This window comes from Vanellus vanellus (genome assembly GCF_965231255.1).
Source record: "Vanellus vanellus genome assembly, chromosome: 4".
NCBI classification, from domain to species: Eukaryota; Metazoa; Chordata; class Aves; order Charadriiformes; family Charadriidae; genus Vanellus; species Vanellus vanellus.
In genome coordinates, this window is record NC_138909.1 from 8,766,458 (window position 1) to 8,784,493 (window position 18,036).

Sequence of the window (18,036 nt, forward strand, 5' to 3'; positions counted from 1 at the left end):
TAATTTAGGAGAGTTATAAATGGCGGTTGCAGAATCAAAATAAATATTCATACATCATTTGTTTGACACCATACAGGTACAGCTTTTCTGCACCATTTCACTGTGTCTGGTTACCTCCCAATTAGAAATTGAGTTGTGCTTTAAGCAGTAGTAAGACAAAAGCCAGATCACAGGAAATAGTATTACCCCTTTCAGTATTAAACCTCATTTTCATGACTTTAAAAAGTTAACGTGGGGATCATTAGGTTAATTAGTAGTAAAGTAATATTTTTAAATAAAAATAATAGATTTTATATGTGTGATGCATAATAGAGTTTATATATATGTGATACGTAACTCTGGTTTTTCATATACTCTGTAGAACTGATGTTAATAGACCAAAATACATAAAGGTGATATTTCTCCAATTTGAAACAATTGTAATAATTTTTGTACAAGAGAGAACAATCCCAAGGAGATTTCAGCAGTGGAGTTGTAAGACCAACACATATTTAATTTATTCAGACACTTACGGTATTATTTGGAATTACATACTCATTTCAATTACACAAAGTGACTATTGAATTTCGTTTGAATTATGCAAAAATAAGTCTGCGACAGGTGTTGCAACTAGAAAAACTTTGTCTTACTGGGTGGCAGATTCTATAACACAATTCCAGCATCGTTTGGCTCTGCATAGATAAGCAAGTCTTTGACGTGTTGTACAGTAGTTGGCAGATAAGCTTATTATAATGCCTTTTATGAACGTAGTAAGTTCTGCAAAGTGAACAAGATGCAATCCTCAGAGAATGTAGAGGAAAACCTTTATGAAATTACATTTAGGACAAAACCTGATAATTGTGGTTTATGTACGGAAAGTTCCTCTGAAATGTTTGTTCTTGTGGGATTTTTTTTTCTGTTGTGTGTCCAGATCATCTTTCAGTCTTTTATTTGTATTTTTTAAGCACCTGTGGATACTTTTTTGTTAATTATGGTGTCAAATGTATTCTTTATCACAACTGTGTATGCATTTGTTTAGAAACAAACCAGAAGACTTCCCTTACTCCTTCAAAGGGCTTGTAGGTTCCAATTTTTTTCTCTGTTTTCATGTTACTGTTTGTTATGAAGTGATTTAGCATCACTGCCTAAGGGTTGTGTTCCATGTAAAGCACTGCTAGAACGTGTTTTGATCTGACCATAGGTTCAGTTGTAAATAACTGGGTCTCGCTAGGTGCGGTTTGCTGCTTTATTTTCAGTTATACTGGAAGTGCATAAATCCATGTGTACTTTTAAGGCATGGTGATCATGAAAGGATTGCTTTTAAGTTTCTCATCAGAAAGACCTTCTGGGACTTTTGTGTGGCACACAGTAGATGAAAGCTCTCCTTTTTTTTTTTTTTTTCCCCCCCATTTTTATTTCTTTCCTTCTCCCCCCCCCCCCCCTTCCCTTTTTTTCCTCTGTTTTCTTGAATGAAAAGCTCTATTCTTGGAAGACAGCGCTGTCCACTTGGATAAATAAAGCATCCAAAAGTAATTATTTTGTAGTGCACTAAACAAAAATTTAAACAGGGCTAAAGATATTACAAGTACGCTGGTGCTTTCCTGGTTTTGTTTTTTTTTTCCATCCAATTTCTGTAGTCTCATCAGTATGAATAGTTGTTATTCTCTTGTAGGTATTATTAGTGTTTCTTATTTTAATCCTATAGAAGTTGGGGTTTTTTCCTAGTTAGGTTTTTAGCCCCATAGCAAAACAAGGCTAAAAATGAGGCAGCTTCACATTATTGAATTTGCAGCAACTTGCAGTAGCATCCATCTTGCTTTCTTTTAGAGCTATGATGTAAATGACTACAGTTGAGGTGTTAATCCTGAACTCTCCCTATTATTTAATGGGGAAAATCTGGCACTTTAATAGTAATTCAACTGCTCGACTTCAGCCGTTTAGTATTAGATGAATCATGTCTTGGGACTCCTCTGGCTTCATCTTCATTAACATTAACCTGAAGTGAAAGGATTAGCTCAAATAGAGAGTATCTACACTGTAGGTATATAATGAAATGCAGTCTTATTCAAGGAACTAAACATATGACTAAGTAGCTAATTACTATTTCAATCTGCCAGCCTTTAATGGGACAGACGTATTTTAAAATTGGACCTCTTTTTCTTTATTTGACATAAAAACTCTACTAGCTATGATTCCAGTTAAGAAGGTAACTTTCCATACAGCGCATATACTTAAATTGCAGTTTGGTAATATTGTCTATATTGTCCTTCATTCAAGAAGTGTTAGATGTAAGGCACAGTGAACCCCTTAGATTATCAGCCATTTCACTTCAGGGCCTAAAGTGGATAAAAGAAAGATTCACTGTATTTTCATTTTTCATCCTCTTGAACATTAGTGAATCTAGGATTCACATGTACCTTTGATTTTTAAATATTTTCAACTCTACAACTAGGAAGATATTTTCTTTATCATGTGAAGAGTTGTTTGCATATCATATTTGAGTCAATACGTGCATGGCGGTTTTTACAAAATTTCACAGGAAAAAAAAAGAAGATGGAATGATAATGATCTTTAGAATATGTTAGTCTTGTCATGGTAGAGTTTGTTTTTTAATGAGTATTTGCCATGATTTAATGCAAATGAAACAGCCAGGAAACTTTAAACTGAGAGTTTTCTTTGATGGATAGACACCAAATACTTGTAAGCTTGTAGATAACATAGTTAAGGCTGGTTCTAATTATTAGGCAATTATTCTAATCTGAGCTGACCATAAACTCCATTATCCAAACTTGTTCATGTCTTTTGTTGTTGCTGATGAAATATTGTACTCACTGAAAGTAAAGAGGCTGTACTATGGAAAATTGAAAGTGCTTCTCAGAATGGCTTTGCAAAAGGACTGAGTTTGGATGTTCAAAATGACCATACTTCTGCAGTGGCATATTCTTTCATTTATCGGGTCTTTATTTGAGGATAATATTAACTAGAACTTTCTTGGTTTTCTGATTTTTATGTTTAGTAAGACCTCATGTAGAACATTCATAAAAGTGTGTTTGAAGGGGAAGGGAACCTATTGACAGGGTTTGCAGAATTATTTCAGGTTTGCTACTATTCAGTAATAGAAGTTGCCATGGACATTGCAAGCTATGCTTCAGTCAATGCTGTTTGTTACCAAACAGATTTGTTTGCTCGTGTGGCCTTCTCTCTCTTTTCTCTCTAATATGAATTGTCTTCTCCTTTATCTTTATTAACAGACTGATAATGATTTAGTTCTTTCCACCTTGCCCCGTACTATGTGTCTAAATACATTTTTGCTAAATGTGCTTGAGGCCATTGCATTTGCGACTATTTTAGTCAGACTTCTGCTTTTATAATATGTATGTACGAACACCCTGTTATTTATGTTTTAGTACAGAAGTACATATTTATGGAGTGTCTCAGAAAAGTTTCTTCCATGTTGTAACTCCAGAGATAAATCTACTATCCAGGTGAAAAATGTAGAGGTGTGCGCATAGTCCTGTAACACGCCCATCTACTCTCTTGCTAAATACATGCTCCGTAACTGAAGGGAATAAAACATTTATGCAACACGTAGTGGTAGAATATGGTCAGTCAGCAACCTAATATATATTTGAAATGCAACTTAGTGCACTTCTAATTGTTGTCACACTTTTTTTTTTTTTTTCCTTTTCAAGAAATGACACTTTTCCTTGTCCTATTTGGTGATCAGGGTTGTTTTTTTCCCCTCCATGCTTTTTTCTTTTCTCTCAAGTTTCTGTTGAGAGACTCTTATGCTTTGTTCTGTAGTTTAGCTTTCAGGGTGTTTGTTTCTTGTCAAATTATAGGTTTTAAAGAGATTTAGAAAACAACTTAGTTTGTATTTATGATACAGACGTCGCTTTCCAAAATTGTCTGGGATCATCCACATTTTCCAGAAAAATGTTGTTGTTGCAGAAGATGAAATTTCCAGTTAAGTTTGGATGAAAATCTTTATATACCATGAGGAATATAAAACTAAAAATGTCAGTTCTTCATTGGGCAGAAAGCCATTTAAATTTTAACTGGGGAAAAGCTGAGAGACTGGTTAGTTGTCGACTGCCAACAGCCTTGCTGACATTTCTCTGTTTGAAGAACTGGCTGTATTTCAATTAGAGGCAGCCTCTTAATACAGCCCAAGAAGTTTGTAATGATGGGGTTTAGGTTCTTTTCATTAAGAAGCACATTTATGTCGTGAACTTCAGTGCCTAGTACCACGTTCTTTAAAGGAAAGTATTTTTAGTAAAACTTAGATTAACCACCAGCTTTTATAGTTAGAGAAATAAGTGAGCTTAAAGCGGTTTCAGTAGAACAAAGATGATGTGTGAGAAAGTTTTGGCAATTTCCATAGAGACAAAAACTAAATCCATTGTGAAAAAGATTTTTCTAATAACTCAGTTGGATACAATAGCTTGCCAGATTTCAGAGTTGTCTCTAGCCTTCAAGGGATAGTCCCTAGACCTCATGTTTTAAAGCACGCTGAGAGGAAGAGTGACATCTCCTTTATACTGAACAGTGGGTTCAGCAGGCACACAAGCAGAGAAATTTTACAGTTTCAAAGAAGAGGGAAATACACAGCAATTAAGAAGGATTTTTCTTTAATCTGACGAATTGAGGCGTTCTTGATATTTGATATTGCTACTGAAAAGTATGTGCAAGTTTTTATCTGTTCACGTTGTACTTGTGAATCCTAATCTTCTGAGACTAGCAAGATAGAGCGAACTATGCTATTATTGTAAGTTAATGTGTTGGAAATCTCTGCTAAAATGTACTGTTTAAACATTCCAGATGGAAATCGACACAGCACTGAGTGATCTGGAAGCAGCTGACTTTGCAGAGCTGGTAAAACATTTTATTTTTGTTGTTTGCATTGCACGGTATCTCTTTGCCCTGATGTCATATTCAGTAGTTTAAAAAAAGCACTAATTCCAAACTCATCCACTTTTTTTAATCAAGTGGGAGTCAAAGCAAAGTTATACCACATTATCCTTGTTTTCAGATAGCTCAATTTTACCCATTCTGTTTACCCTGAATTTCTCTCCATGGTTAACATAATAACTGTATTATCATCCTATAGGAGTAGTCACTGAAAACCTATCATTTACTATAATTTAAGTCCATGGGATATCTACAAGGACAGTATAATTTTAACATAGCTGATTGTTGTTACGTTTCATTTTTTATATAGATAACTGTCTCCTTTCCAAGCAATTGTGAATAAACCTGAAAACTTCTATGGAGCACCAAGAACTTAATTTTCCAATTCACAGAAAGCAATTACTTGTTACACACATTTTTCAGACCTTTAAAGGAGAAGATAGTAATTTACTTAAGTATCACTGTGCATACTCTTTGCTGTGCTGTATAGGACAGTAAACTGTAATCATATTGAAATTTCACTTTTACTTTCTGATCTTAGCTTTCTTCAACTCATGTTCCAGAACAGTTATTTTTAAATTATTTTTGCTATAGGTATAGTGTAATTGAGCATAAATATAACTTGTTTGATCACATAGTTAGCATAATAATTTGGAACATACATATTCTTAATTACAAAAGATGACTCTTAAAACCTAAAATACAAGGTAGGCAGACACATAGTCTGTCTTGTAAAAGAACAAAATAAATAAATCGCTGTACTAGAACAACCTGGATGATTATTTACAGAAAACAATGTTTATAATTGTAGTTTATTGTGCAGAAATTTATTTCATCCACTTAATTTAAAATACACTATATCCACCTAAAGGTAGTGTTACAAATCTGAGAACACTGGGTATCTAGATTAAAAGATCAATGGATGGGTACATTCTCAGTAAAATGTGAAATACTGGGGGAAAAAATGCTTTGACTTAGAAGTTTTAGTCTAGGATGGCCTCTGCTGTCGATAGTTATGCTTAAGCTACTTTGCTGTTAAGAACTCTGAGAATTAGCATATCCTAACAAAAATAGTTTATGGACAGATAAGAACTAAATAGGAAATCTGCTATTTTTAGCTGAAAATTGTTAAGAGAAAAATGTAGTGACATGAAAATCAATAAAAACTTGGTATTTCACTTAAGCGTTCAGTATTAACTGCCTTACTGATAATAAGTGGTCAACAATGAAAGTATTAAATAAGATATTGACTACAATTGACTGGAATTAGTTGACTTGCATTTGGTAAATAAAATAAAAATTCTGAATTAAAAATGATACTATGCTTTTTTTTCTACAGTCTGAAGATTATTATGACATGAGAAGATTATATACGATTATGGGCTCTTGTCTCTTCTACAAGGTAGTATTAGTGATTAGGGCCTAAAGATTACAAAAATCCATCTGGAAATCTAACTCAGTCATCAAGTAACTCTTTCCAGAATCTCACAAATATGAAAAAATATACAATTGCTTTAAAGGTGTATTTCTAGTAACAGACCTAAAACTCAAACACCATAATAGAAAAAATTGATCATGTAGATCAGTAAAACAAAATACTTGTTTGAAACTGTCTTATGGGAATTTTGCGGCATATGATCCAAGGATTGGAGGTAGTAATAAGAAAGTAATAAGAGTAAATTCAAGTGAGGCTGTATGATATTCTAGTAGGACTATTTTTTGTTCATTGCCATTTTTTAACAAAGGGAACAGGTGATCTGTCTTTCATCTGTCTTTATATCTAAGACAGATATATCTTATCTTTATATCTTGGATTGACAGCTTTTTTCACTTTGGCCTCATTTGTAAATTTACTTATCTTTATTAAATGTAGACAGTGTATTGAGCAGTATAAAGAGGAAGATAACAGTCTTTGCTTTAAGGAAACTTACATTTTAAGGATTTTATCATGCAGTTGTTTTTATGCTGGTAGTGTTATGAGACTAAACTGTTAGCACAAATGGAACTGCGCAGTATCTACCCTGACAGCACCTTAACTATAATGCCCTTAGTGCTAGAAATACTGTTGTAGTATGTATCTTCTTTGGAAATTGCATTCATTCCAGAAATACCGATCTTTCACTAGAGAGAGTATTAAATGAGAATTAAAGTACCTTAACTCTGTAGATGTTTTGCAAGCTGTTAAAGCTCTGCATTTCCCAGCTCAGTTTTGATAACGTGCATATACGCTGATGTTTTGTTGTTTATATTTCAGTATTTTGATTCTTCAGATGTGGTGCAAAAACTCAGTGTTATCTGTTGTACAACTGTATACCAAAAAGACAGTCTCTGTCCAGAATGCTTAACACTCTCAATGCATGTGGAGCATGGATATCTCTATATGAATAGTACTCTTAAGTGATAAGCGGTGGTGTTGTATTTCTTACTGAATATACTTCCTTTTCTGTGTTTAATTAAGGGTTACTTGATTGGTAATCACTTGCCAAAGGAAGATCTTATTGATATAGGTTTATATTGTCGGCACTATTGTCTGTTACCCTTGGCAGCAGAACAGAAGATTGGTCAGTTAGTGATATGGAGAGAAGTATTTCCACATCATCACATCCAGCCATGTGAAGTTTCAAGTTTTACAGGATACAGGGAACCTGAAGCAAGATACTTCTTACTGATAGTTGGCTTGGTAAGTTAACATTTGCAGTATGCTCGTTCTCCAGTGCTCTGTTTTGCTGCTGTGTGTTGTCTATTGTTCAGTAAGATCAACACTTTCCGTGCATTTTATTTAGTAATATTACAAAATATTCACATTGTAGGGATAGAATTTCTCAGAGTAGCATTTTTTATACATTTGTAAAGCTTGCAAGTTTAAGTATAAATTCTCATTATTTTTATGCCTTTTCACTTTGGTTGAAAATGTCTTTTACTTTCATGATTTTCTGTTTTCAGACAACTCATTTCAGAAATGTGGGGGGTTTTAAATGTGGATTTTTTTAAAGCAAACAACTAATGAATATGTAAATAATACCTTGATTATGTTAAATAATGTGATAACAGATCTCCTTGGACATTATTTGATCAGAAAAAAATAATTCCTCTGGAGATGAGGAAGGAGTGTTGAATATAGTGCTGTATTTTGCTTAAGTATCAGACGAGATATAAATATAATATAGCCCTTACTGTGTATTAAACCAAAGGCTAATGTTGCTACCTCCGTGTTTACAGAGGCACTTTATGCTGTGTGTCCTGCTTGAGGCAGGAGGCTGTGCATCAAAAGCTATTGGGAATCCAGGACCAGACTGTATATATGTAGATCAGGTCAAAGCCACTATACTTCAACTGGAAGGAATAGATGCCAGCATAGAGGAACGGCTAGATTCTCCTTCCATTCCACCTTTAGCTTGTGCTGACTGGTTCCTTCCCACAACACGTGACAAACTGGAGAGCTTGACCACTTCACCCATCCTAAGCAAGCTACAAAATACTTCCAAATCAGTAACCACTCCAGCAAGCAAAAGGACCCTGTTTGGTGACTCTTCCGTAACGACGCGTAAGCCGAGCCCTACAGGAAACAATGGAGGACCTGACCGCGGTAACGAAGTTCCCGCAGAACATGAAAGCAATAATCCACAATCTGTAGTGGATCAGGTCTGAGAACAAAGACAAAGAGAATTGATAAGGTTCTGGTGGGCTTGGGGGAGGTGGCAATTCTTTTAAAAACTCACTTAAGTAATTTTTAAAAAAATAAAGCATACTATAAAAGAATAAATCTAAGATCCCCTGAATTCAGTGGAAAATACTTCTGTTGCCATGGGAAGCTTTGGGTCAGCCTCAGAACCATCGCATTTTTTTATTTTATCATTGCTTGCAAATATTTGGGGTTTTCCTATTATTAAAGTGGGCACAGGTGCATTGGTATCAGCAGAAATAATTGATGAATATTCCCAAAATAATAATGGTGTGAACATAAGTTATCAGAACAAATTGCTGTATATTTGTACAACTGCTTCTAACCTGGTTTAGTCTTAAATAGGCTATAAAATACATTTATATAAGTTGATGCAAGTGTTTGGGCCTTTTAAATTATATTCTTCGAAGTAGGTGATTTCTTGGTTTGATTCTGTTCTTTTGTTAGCTTTGTTTTCTCTGTTAGTTCATCTACCTGCTTGTTTTTCAGGCCACTAGAAAAAAACATACCCTACCAAATCCATTTCATGTAGGAAACCTCAAAAAGAACCTTTCAGAGAAAGAGACAGAACTTCTTAACACTATCAAGTAAGAAATGATTTTTTTTATTCAGCATTTCATTTCTAAGCCCATACTTGGATTGAATATGCACAGATCACTGAAGTTCCTGTATAATTTTATTCTAACCAAAACTTTGTTATGCAAGGGATCTCAAAAGTGAAGCTCTTAAATGGAGAGCTTAATTAGAAAATATGGCTGTTTCCCAAGAATATGACAGTAAAATGTATGCAGGTGTCCCCCGTATATGTGACCTTGGAAGTTCAAATAAAGAGGATACCTGTGCCTCCCTGGTATCGAAGTAGCTGTACAAAGGACAAAAAAGTCGTAATCTTCGTAGTTCCCACTTGTTGCCTGTGACAGCACAGTCTACTCTGGTGTTTTGTTTGAGCTCTAAAGAAAGTTGTTTTTTTTTTCTTTCCCCCCCAAAGCTTTTATTTCTCTTTTCCTTTTTCTTTTTTTGGTGAGAATTTTTGAGAACAGAAGTGCAATACCTAACTAGTTCCATAGTTTTTTGGGTTGTTTGGTTTTTTTTTTTTAATTGAGATTACTTTGATGTAGAAATAGAAACCTTTTGAATGTCTGTATCCACTTCTGTATTCTATTATAGTTACCAGAAAAACAATCTTGTCTTAAGAAACACAAGTACATGTTGTTTAACTGAAAGTTATGTCAAAGTTATTTGAATATTAAATGAATTCTCCTATTTTTTAAGGTTGACATCTGGTCCAGAGAATACCCTCTTCCACTATCTATCTTTGGAAACGATGCAAGGAATCTTTATTACTCCAACTCACAAAGAAGTAGCACAGCTCGGTGGCTCCATCCACCCTCAGTTAATTGAGAATTTCTATCGTTGCTGTCTTTCAATTCGTTCTGTTTTTCAACAGTCCATGAGGAAACAAGTATGGAAGCTTTGTCTTCTGTTTTTCTATTTACATTCTCAACTCGGTATTTCAAGACTGTTTTCACTTCATTATTTAAATAGCTCACTAGCAGGTGTATTTGCACGTGTGGTGTTTTTAAAGCTCCTGATATTTTTACTGTTATGTGCAGGTTCTTTTTCTGACCTTCCAACCAAGTACGCATGCAATTATGGCTCATTCTCCCACCAAAAATGCCTTCAAAATAAATACTCCATGTCTCCAGTATAGTATTTTCTTATTCTGTTTCATATTAGGATTCTTGTTTGTAATTTAGCAAAAAGTTTCACACCCTGGGTTCAAGAACTTTAAGTAGCAAAAGAGGGAGTTTTAGCCATTTGAATGCTGGGAAGGGATTTCAGATTGGCAGCAAAAGGAAATTTGGGCCCTCTTTTTTAACATAAAATGTTTCATATGAGCAGTGAAACGTGCTTATGCATTTGCCATCCTCTAATGTCTGTAATCGTTTGTTCACAGGGATACCTGTCTAGAATAAGACTGGCTTTAATGATCAATTCCTTTTAATTATGCTGCCAGCTCTCTTGGATTTTAGATTAGGTGGGATGCCAGAATAGGTAAGGCTTCTTCCCTTTACAAAGATACCGGTTCAAGCCTTGCTCTAGACTTGGGCTGAAGCCTGATCCCAGCTCCCAGAGCTTTATGTGGGTACGTGGTATTTAGATTAGACTTAAACATGGACCAATCTGATGTCAGCAACTGTACCACCTTGTGTTTGATTCAAAATTTCTGTTTACTCTAAATGATCCCTCTGGAGTAAAACGGTGGTAGTAGTAGTAATGCAGAAATCTAAACAATAGGTATAAAAAAAAACAATTTATGAGATAGTCCCTTCAGATCAGACATTTTGTGTTCAATGCACACTTCATTTTGCTAAAAGTCTGGTTTGTTAATTGCATAGTTGATTTTTATTGACACAAACCACATTAGGATAACATTTAATCTCTGGTAATTTTGTGACCTGTTTAGTCCTTTTGGAAAAGAGAAATAATTAACTATAAACCTGTCTATCAATTGCATTTTTCAGATCCTAAAGTGACAATCCAAGTGAATTAAATGAGAAATGGGAAATTACAAATTGAATGAATGCAAAATTGAATGAATGCAGTTTGCAGATAATAGTATATTTTTTCTTAATGTTTTCTTGAAGTTACCAAAGAAGTCACTTCTGGTTAGACCGATGTGCCTTGTAAGTCATCTAGGAATTTTTAAGTGCTAGAAAAATAGGTTCATTTGCTGGATTGTTCTGTCAACTTTATATGGCACTTAGGTTTAGCTGAGTAGGACTTTGGCAATGAGTCACATACTTTGGGCACTTCTGTTGGGAAATGTAGAAACCCAAAAGCAAGCAGAGAGAATACACAAACACTTCTTATCATCAAATTGCCTTTGGTTACAACTGTTAAATAGATAGTTTATAGTTCAACCAAAAAAAAATAAAGAAAGAAACGATTCAACCATTAGGTTGTAGCTCATAAAAAGTGAAAAACTCACGCTTCAAAGTCAAAACTTCTGTTTTGGCCGCAGCTACCTCAGCACATGATTTTCTGGCTTCTTCAGATGTGAGAACACTAGGCAGCAGCTGGGTTCATTCTGCTCTGAAAATCAGAAATAATTGATGAACATGTACTGCAGAACAAAGTTTCTCTTTTAGAATTAATGCTGAAATTGGCAGGTTGTTTATGGCATGAGGAAAATGTAAAAGAATGGATAGACGTTTTCCTTGTTCATAGTGCACGATAAAAAACTCAAATATAGAAATGTATGATTATACTGCTTATTCTTTGACATCAGCTAAATATTGTAATAGTTTAGGATTCGGAGAATTGTACCAATAATGCAAAATTACTGTAAACCGATCAATCATTAATTTTGCCTTACTTTTTGAGAACTGAAAATTCACAATTTAACTTCTAAATGTGTACAGAAATTTTGAATAAATTTTAAATTGAGAAAAAAATCTGTAGTTTTAAACCCTAAAAATATATGTCACTATGTATTAAGCAGCCCTGGCCTCATTTTCTTCATCATCATCTTAGTATTTCCTTACTCTTAAATAAAATCAGAAGGAAAAATGTTTTAATGCACGTGGAGGTACAGATGCTCATAGTTCTATCAAATATCCCCTCTTAGTGCATAATTTTTCTTGAGTATTTTCAGTATGAATAATGTGGTGTAAAATGTGCTAAAAGAGAAACAAATGTGGGCTTGGAAATTGCATCATAAGGACCCTATTTTTTTTGCTGGGGAAGATTATTAGGCTGAGTACTAACATATTCCTTAAGTATTCCTGAAGTATTCCAAGTAGCAGTATTAGCAAGAACAGGGTCTGAAACAATTTTGTGTACTAAGATATAGGAAGAGTGAAGTCATCTATTGTGACATTTCTTCCACTCTATGTACTAGTATTAATTTAGAATATGCTTTATTAATTTAACCCAAAGCAAGTTTAGGGAAACGTAAAAGAAATTTTCTCAGCCAAATATTAGTCTTTTTTATTTTCTCGAATGCTAAGGTGCATTTCACTTTTTCTTACACTTTTTTTCTTCTAGACCTTCAGCCCCCACATGTTCAATATTGTATGCAGATTGAAAGGTGTGGTTTATGATTCTGCATATGGCAGACAGAAGTTCCATGAGGTGGTGTTTTGGGTTTTTTTCAAGAAAACCTTTTCTTTCACCTCCTTAGATCTTGTCATTGGAACAGAAGTTTCACTGGCAGATCCAGAGATGCCCTGGCTTAACAACTCTCTTAAAACAGATTTGTTTCAAAGGGGTTTCCATAATCTCATCTCACTTCTCACACTTAAAAAAAAAAAAAAAAAAAAATTAAAGCTTGGGGTTTTTTTTATTATTACATAGACATTTACAAATGAGTACAAAACTTCCTTTGACTTCAATGGGAGAAGAGTTAAACTAGTGACAAGCCCTTTCAAAATTCATCCTGCGTTTAACTCCATATCCATTCTGGTCTTTTTCCCCTCGTGTTTCTGGTGAAAGAGACTATGGCTTTATTGGACTCATAGGACTGTTAAGACCAAGACAGAGCAAAGAGGGAAAAGCAGAATTTGTTCATACAATTTGATCCTCTCCAAACAGGTACCAGGAGTTCCGTTAGAAATACCTGGAACTTTTACAAGGTTTATTCAAAAGCTCTGTGCAAAACATAGCCCTAAAAACTCAACAAAACACAAAAATGTCTTTATTTTCTATACATCTTATGCACTGGTACTGAGTAGGAGCAAGAAAACTCTCTGAGCAAAGTGCTTCAACTGTTTATTTACAAAAAGAAATTCCTGCCTGGCCAAGTTTATTCAATAGGCTTTTACTATCACAGTTCTTAATTAGGGAGGCACACAGAGAAAGAAAGATGAGAGCTTTAGCTTTTGTAACACACTTGTTAAAAGAAGCTGTATTATCTCAGATGTCTCATTAGAGAAATAGTGTTCAGCTAGAAGGAAAAAAAAAAAAGTCAAAAAAGGGAGTATGTGTCTATCTCTAAGTTGTACAACAATGGAAAAGCCTGTTGAATGCCAAAGTAACAAAACTGTGGAGAAAAGAATCATGTAAGCAAGTTAGTTATATCTTCTAAGTCTGGCTTTTTGACAGCAAAATTATGCATCAGAGATTCCTGAAGAAATCACATGCTTATATTTGGTAGTGTTTACGTAAAAATATTTCCTTCTATAATAACATTTCACTAATTGTTTTACAGAAAAAGAAAAAAGCAGGTAGTGGGATTTCAGAGTTTAGTAACGCAGCTGAGGACCTAGATCTGGTAACAGAACATGGAGTTTTGTTTGAGTGCTCTCCCGATAACTGGACTGATCAGAAGAAACCACCACCAACAATGAATTACTGGGTTGTGGGGTGAGTTTCAAGACAAATGAATGTATTTCTCCCGATGTTTTCCACTTTGAATATACAGCTGTATTCTTTAAGAATAAATTTAACTGTAGCACATCAGCTGACTGACTGAGGTAGCTTTGATCTGGGGTCCGGGAAGTTGTGCTGGTATGAAGTTTCACCTGCTGTAAAACACACAGGTGAGCGCCGTGCCAGCATGTGAACACCACGGAGCTGACACCCTTTGCAGTGCCGCACTGTGATACACAGACATGCTAAAGTGCTGTAATCGTACTCGTAATATCCTACACTTTCTTTGTGCTCCTCACGCTCCTTCTGACCTCTCCCTCCCACCTGTCTTGCCTGCGTGCATAATGCTTGTGCAGTGATACAAGGAAGTAAGGTGAACAATTGTAGTTGGTTGTTTGGGGTTGGGTGTTGGTTTTTTTTCATTTAGAAGATCAAATCAACCTACCAGTATATTTGAGATGTTTTGGAGAAGGAGTTTCCTTAGTGCTTTCAAAGTTCTGCCATTATCATTGCAAATGGATTGTCATTTATCTTGTTATTGAAACTTAATTTTACTGATTTTTCTTAATGATGCCTATAGCTATTGCTACATAGCTAAGCCTTATTCGCATGACAGAACAGCATACTGCCCTAGGCATTAAATGTTAAGAATAATACATTTTTTGAAGTAATTAAAATTAGGTGTAATGAGAAAGTAGTATGTATCATTTCTTGACAATTCAGAATGCATCGGATCTTGTAATTGTTTAAGTCCAGGCCAGTAAACCCTATTCTTTAGCCCCTACTGCTCATATGTTATTCTTTCCTCTATCTGCTATATTTTATGCTGTGTACATTTTAGCTGCAGTAAGCAGTCATATTAGGAGCCATCAGTCAATGGGATGTCTCCTTTTCTACATTCATCTTCTGTATTTGGTGTTCCTACTAGATAAATAGAAAGAAAAATGCAAACACCCAGTTAAATGGAAGCTATGCTTTCACCATATGACAACCAAATTCAGTATAGACAGGGGGTGAAAGGAAGATAAATGATATCTTTTCAAAAACATTTTTCAGTCTCTGCATTATCAAACAACATGTTAAATCACAGGCAGTCTATTAGTATTTGCAGTTATATGGTGTACTATAATTCTGCACACAGTTATGACAGGTTTTAACAGTGTTCCTATTTTAGCTGTTTCCCTAAAAGACCTTATTAGATTGGCGTGTGGGAATGTACCTATCCAGACATATTAAGTTTAAAAATCAGTAAATATGTGAATATTGGGGCTTGCTCACAAGTACCTTGATTGCAGCTTGTAGCCTGGAAACTTGGATCACTGCAAAACACACCACTACCATACAAACAGAGCCTGAAAACCTGAAGAATTTTTTCCATGAAAGAATAACTTGATTTAAAAATGGAATGTATTGAAAGAAGTAAGATAATGCAGTAGAGCCACAGAAACTTGCTAGCTGTCTTACACAGCGGTTGTTTTTAACATCTTACTGAAATCTGAGTACGACGAGAACATATTACACAGTTGAGGAGAAAAAGCTAACACCTCTTTTTTTCTTTCTTTCTTTTTTTTTTTTTTCCAGGAGACTTATTCTACATCCGACACCTCAGGAGTGTTATGTCTGTTTTCATGACTCAGTCACAGAAGCTGCTGTTGAACTGGCCTTTAAACTGTCCTTCGGCTTAGCTACGTAGATGAGATTCCTTGAACGTTCAGCCATCCTGAGGGGCGTTGTCATCTCTTTAAAGTCTATCAGCATAAAGAGAAGTGAGCTCAATTGTGGTGCTCACCCATGGCATATCTTCAAAATGCTTTTAAAAAAGCAAATCTACCTTGTGGTAATGACACAGGTAAAACTTCAGTGATGACTCTAATGACCTCATCAATTGAAGACTTAAGAACTTTGTTTCTCTGAAATCTTTTTTTTTTTTTTTTATGTACTGTCAGATTACTTATCCAGGTCATAACTTTATTATATGAAAACATCACATAATTTGTATGTTCACTGCTGTTCAGTGTATATTATACGATGTAAAATGATAAGCTGATATCCTCAAAGTACTCTCTGACTATCTGGCAATTGGTGATGGAGGGGGAAAAAAAAAGTTTTCCACTTAATTAAAACTTTGTTCCTCTAAGGGCATGAAAAATACTGCATGTTTTCAATGACATTGTATTAATCAAAACAGAAAGAAATCTTTTAGCCAATTCATGGCACTTAGCCACACAAAACTAATGGCTTATCATTTTTGCCAGTACGGCCTCCTGCACACTCGAGCACTATAGTATGGTTGATGTTTTACTTGACTTCATGAGTTTTAACTATAAATAATACTTATATTTGTTAAAATGCAATTTTGAAGGCACAGAAGAAGATGGGGGACAGGGGGGTGATGGTTTTAAGACCTATGCATGGACCCAGCTAGTTTTATATTTCATTCATAATTTCTTAATAAAAAAAGTATATTTGGCAAAGACCAGTAAAGTGGTATTCTGTTTTTTTCGCTTAACATAGTTTCTCTTCTGTTTATTTAAACAATATTTTTTTAGCTAGCTCTTGTACAATTTACAGCTGGATATAAGGCAAGAGAAGGCAAGATGTTTGCAAAATCAGAATTTTTCTACAAAATTCAGCTTTCCTACAAATTGTTAAAATGTTTGTAATCTACAAACCAGCTGCTCCTACAGCTTTTTTTACTAAAGTTTAGTTTAAAATGCAAGATTTTGGGGGCTCTTTTTACCCACAGCCAGCACGCTTATGGTCATCTGCATAGCATTTAGTCTTGTTCCACGTCAGCAGTGCACTTTTTTTCTTTCTGCTGTTTCTATTTGCTTTTCATGAGTGCTTTTCATAAAATGCATGACTAACGTTGCATTTTAAACAATGGGATCAAAAAGGTTTAAGTATTCAGGAAAGTAACTTCAGTTCCATAGGCTGTCATGATCAAATCTTTAGATCTTGTTTTCACTACAAAATGACACTGTTTAGAGTAGTTCTAAAACAGTCAATCAAATGCTTATAACTGCCCACTCTCACAAGTGTGATTCACAACTTGTCGTGAATCACTCAACAGTTGCTTTAGTTCCAAGCAGTAGAAGTCTTAGTCCTGAAGTTTAAGCATATGATTGAAGATTTTGTTAATCAGCCTTGTCCAGAATTTAGGGTTCCTAGAAGATGAGAAACAGAGAGTGTTTCAGTTTGAGACATACAAAACTGAGTAATATCAATAGTGCTTTAGATCTGATCCACATCTGTAAATCAAGTGATGTGAGATTTACTCTGAAAAATAAAAATATGTAACAATATGGATGACATCTGAACAGTACCTTTTAAAAAGTCTAAAATATGTGGAGTTTGAACCTGAGATTTCATTGTAATGGAAGAAAGCGCATAAAAAAGCAAGCAGTCTTTGCTTTGCTGCTTTGAGCAGGTTTAACAGCTTTTACAGAACCTGTGTGTGTGCACATAAGTGTGTATGGAAAAGGTTAATTTTGCTGATGTTTGTCTCTTCTTTCAATCTTTTAAAGGCTGGGCTATATGGTTTGAATGCTAAAAAAGAAGATATTTGAATGCTTTAAAAAGAGGACAGCTAACTTTTATCTAGATCCTTGTGCCTAGTCAGATCTAGGTTACTCTGCTGCTAGTGTAGTGGGTTAAACTTGGTTGACTCAGCTGGGACAAACACACAACTGAGTCCAGGCAGAAGAAACAGTGTGGATGTGTGCAGAGAAAAGAACTGAGAGAAGGTGGGACCCCTTCAGTACCCATGAGCTGTTTAGATTGGCTTGCGCCTTCACAAGAAACCGTACCTTAAACAGAATTAAGGGCATCCTGGTATGGTACAACTATGGTTCAGCAAGAACACATTGCAAAATTTGCATTAATCATGTTGACACTACACCGAAGGAGATTTTTATTGGTTACTTTGTTAGTCAACTGAGCAAAGGCTGTATTTCACAGATCTTTAAAAGTATGTTTAAAAAGAGCCCCAAAGGATGATAGGATTTCATTTCCTACAGAACACAGATTTTTCTTTGATACAAATCTTGTAGCTTTATAGTTTTCAGGAAGATTATAGCTATGAATCAGTG

The 18,036-nt window shown here is 34.9% G+C and overlaps 1 protein-coding gene across 1 annotated transcript in view; it reads left to right on the top strand.

Annotated features, from left to right (window-relative positions):
- The window catches only part of INTU (inturned planar cell polarity protein), a gene marked incomplete at both ends in the record, with an annotated part of 46,100 nt that extends 30,462 nt beyond the window's left edge, over positions 1–15,638 (top strand). The window contains 8 exons of the mRNA XM_082482978.1: positions 4,801–4,854; positions 6,230–6,292; positions 7,349–7,570; positions 8,110–8,532; positions 9,062–9,159; positions 9,845–10,034; positions 13,785–13,939; positions 15,527–15,638. Of these exons, the coding sequence (XP_082339104.1) occupies positions 4,801–4,854; positions 6,230–6,292; positions 7,349–7,570; positions 8,110–8,532; positions 9,062–9,159; positions 9,845–10,034; positions 13,785–13,939; positions 15,527–15,638 (1,317 nt within the window). The remainder of the gene's footprint in view (positions 1–4,800; positions 4,855–6,229; positions 6,293–7,348; positions 7,571–8,109; positions 8,533–9,061; positions 9,160–9,844; positions 10,035–13,784; positions 13,940–15,526) is intronic.
- Between the last annotated feature and the right edge of the window lie 2,398 nt (positions 15,639–18,036).